Source organism: Hydra vulgaris, chromosome 11, assembly GCF_038396675.1.
Source record: "Hydra vulgaris chromosome 11, alternate assembly HydraT2T_AEP".
Classification (NCBI taxonomy): domain Eukaryota; kingdom Metazoa; phylum Cnidaria; class Hydrozoa; order Anthoathecata; family Hydridae; genus Hydra; species Hydra vulgaris.
The window spans coordinates 13,806,540-13,809,591 of NC_088930.1; the positions used below are offsets into that span (position 1 = coordinate 13,806,540).

A 3,052-nucleotide genomic window follows, 5' to 3' on the forward strand; every position below is an offset into this window, starting at 1 on the left:
AGGAAACTAGTATTTTTGTATTATTATTATACTATAAACAAATAGTTTTTTAATTCATTTTATAAAATAGAGTCTTACAACTGATAATTAATGGAAATAAATACAATGTATAAAAATCATGTAAGCTTTTATTATTTCTAAACACTATATTAATGTTAGTCTACAAAGTTAAACTCAATTTAGAGCATCGTTATTAGTTCTTTTGCAATTCGCACTTCTACAACTGTCTCTAAAATTTATACAATAGGTGGTCAAAGCTTGCTCAATAGATAGGTTCTTAGCATTACAATGCTTTTTTCTTACACTTTCTAAAGAGAAATATGACAAACTGATTAGTTTTTTTACCTATATTATAGGGACATCTACGCATAATGATGTCAGATGATGACCCAGTTTATTGAACACCATCCCCCTTTATCAAACTTGGTCAATTTTTTGCCATCTCCCATTGAAAATGATGTCAGTTTTTGTTATGATATGATGATATATGATATATGATGATATATGATATATGATATATGATATATGATATGTGATGTGATGACATATGATATATGACATATGATATATGACATATGATATATGACATATGATATATGACATATGATATATGATATATGATGATGATGATATATGATATATGATGATATATGAATTGTTAATATAATATTAAAAATGCAAATACCATCAATTTTTTTCTGGTTTAATTATACATTTATTCTCAACAATTATCAATTGAAGTAAAAAAAACAACACATGAATTGTTCTTTCTAATAAACAAGCTTATTTCTGAATTTAAATTGTTTTTCCGATGACCTGGTACAGTTTTAAGCAACAAAAGCAAGTTTTTATACCACATTGTTGGTGTATGTACCTCTAAAACCAGCTCATAGATATCATAAATTATTTTAGTTTTTTTTAAATAAAATGTTTTTCCTTTTTTTTTTAATTCAATTTTTTATTTGATATTGTTTTGGTCTCAACATCCCCTCCCCATTGTCAATTATAGTTAAACTTTTCAGCTCACACTGCCCCCTCTCCCTATCTACTGGCATTGTTTATGGATGACCCCATAGCCTAATTATTATATATAAATATATATATATATATATATATTTTATTTTTACTTTATTTATAACACCTTTTGATATAAAACAAAACCTTACAAAGCTTACAATAATTCAGTTAAGATTTAATCTGAGTTATTGAAACGTAATAAATTTAACATCAATAAAAAGTAAAGCTGTCGTCATTTAAAATGTTGAAAATAAAATTAAGTTACTTATAAAATCACGTTCAACAATGATAAGCATACTTACTGTAGTAAGAATTTTTACTTAAACAAATTTGAACAAATGAACAAATAAATATAAAATAGTGAAAAAACAATAAACAAATAGGAACTATAACTTGAACTTTAACTAAATCTTGAATTTGAATTAATTGGTACTAATTTGTTCAAGCATAACCTTAAAAAATAAGTTTACATAATAAATTCTATGTATAACTAGTTATGCATATAGATAACTATCAGGAGTTATATGTATAACTATATGCATTTTAAAGCATATTATTTTATTTATATATTACTTTAGATCATATTACTTTTAAAACTGGACCCAGAGACTTTATTCCCAATAACACTGTGATACTCCAGATTAAAAATTAAAAAGTTCCTGTGTATATTTCTTGTCTTTGTGCAAAAAACAGAAGACGAAAACCGCGACTTTAAAATTGAGTAGACCGAGAATTTTGCGTTTATTCAAAACTTTAATGGCCTTCCGATACGTCTTATTTGCAAGAAGAAATTCGCGCATAACAAGAAGTGAAATTTATAGAGACACTTTACAAGAAAGCACAGGTCATTCAGCACTAAATATCCAACCTGTGATGCAAGGAAGAAAGCAATTGAGGAACTTCAGAAGAGTGAAAAGTTGTCAACTTCTGTGTTTAATAACTGAATGAAATCTTCCAAAAATATTAATATGGTAAGTTTTGTTTTTAGCCATGAGATTTCTAAGAGAGGGAAACCGTATACATACGGAGAATACATAAAAAATTGTTTTATAAATGCATTTATAGATCTATTTTGGGATTTTAAGAACAAAGCAGATATTCTGAAAAGAATTTAAGAGGTACTATTGTCTGCCAAAACCATTAAAGATAGAACAATTAAAATGTGTTCGAACTTAACAAACCGGCATATCGAAGATCTGTAATTGATTTCGACTTTATCAGTTGCAGTTGACGAGTCTTGTGACATAAATTACACAGCGCAAGTTTCACTTTTTGTAAGATTTATGTCTCATTTGGGTCCCAAAGAAGAACTTTTAGGATTATTGCCAGTCAAGGGTCAGACGCGTGGAGAAGAAATTGCAAATGCTGTAATTAAGTATATGGATAAACATCATATTCCCCTCGTTAAAATTGTGTCAATTTTGACAGATGGGGCCAAAAGTATGACCAGCGTGAGAAAAGGGTTTGTTGCTATTTTAAAAGAAAAAATAAACCACAAGGTACATGTTTACCATTGTATAATTCACCAAGAAGCGCTTTGTGCGCAAACATTTCCGGATGAAGTATGTAAAGTTATGGAGTTAGTGATTACAATTATCAACTCCATTTTAGCCAAAGCTCTCAATCATCGCCAATTCAGAGAATTTTTTTTTGAAATGGAAAGTGAATACGCCAATCTTCTGCTTCATAACAAGGTACGTTAGTTATCAAGAGAGAGTTGTTTTAAAACTTTTCGCGTCTTTTTTTCTGGAAATTAAAGCATTTCTTCTTGAGAAGGGCATTCACTATCTAGAACTAACAGACAAACAGTGGATCCAAAACTATTATTATTTATTTCATGGTAGACGTTACGTCTAATATAAATCAGCTTAATTATAAACTACAAGGAAAAGAAAATTTAATTCTTTCGATGTTAGAAGAGGCAATAACATTTGAAAACAAATTATTCATTTTTGCCCAGGATTTTGAAAGGGTAACATTGTTTAACTTTCCAAGCCTGCTGAAGCATTGTCAAGAAAATAATTCCACTATTGAT

At 28.4% G+C, this 3,052-nt stretch overlaps 1 protein-coding gene across 1 annotated transcript; it reads left to right on the forward strand.

Moving 5' to 3' along the window:
* Positions 1–2,300: 2,300 nt before the first annotated feature.
* LOC136086862 (protein FAM200C-like) lies at positions 2,301–2,720 on the forward strand. Its single transcript, XM_065809356.1, has one exon. The coding sequence runs from the start codon at positions 2,301–2,303 to the stop codon at positions 2,718–2,720; it is 420 nt and encodes a 139-aa protein (XP_065665428.1).
* Positions 2,721–3,052: the final 332 nt, after the last annotated feature.

What these genes read in the sequence shown, in the direction of transcription:
- LOC136086862 (XM_065809356.1), top strand. Translation starts at nt 2,301, where the DNA reads ATGTCTCATTTGGGTCCCAAAGAAGAACTTTTAGGATTATTGCCAGTC.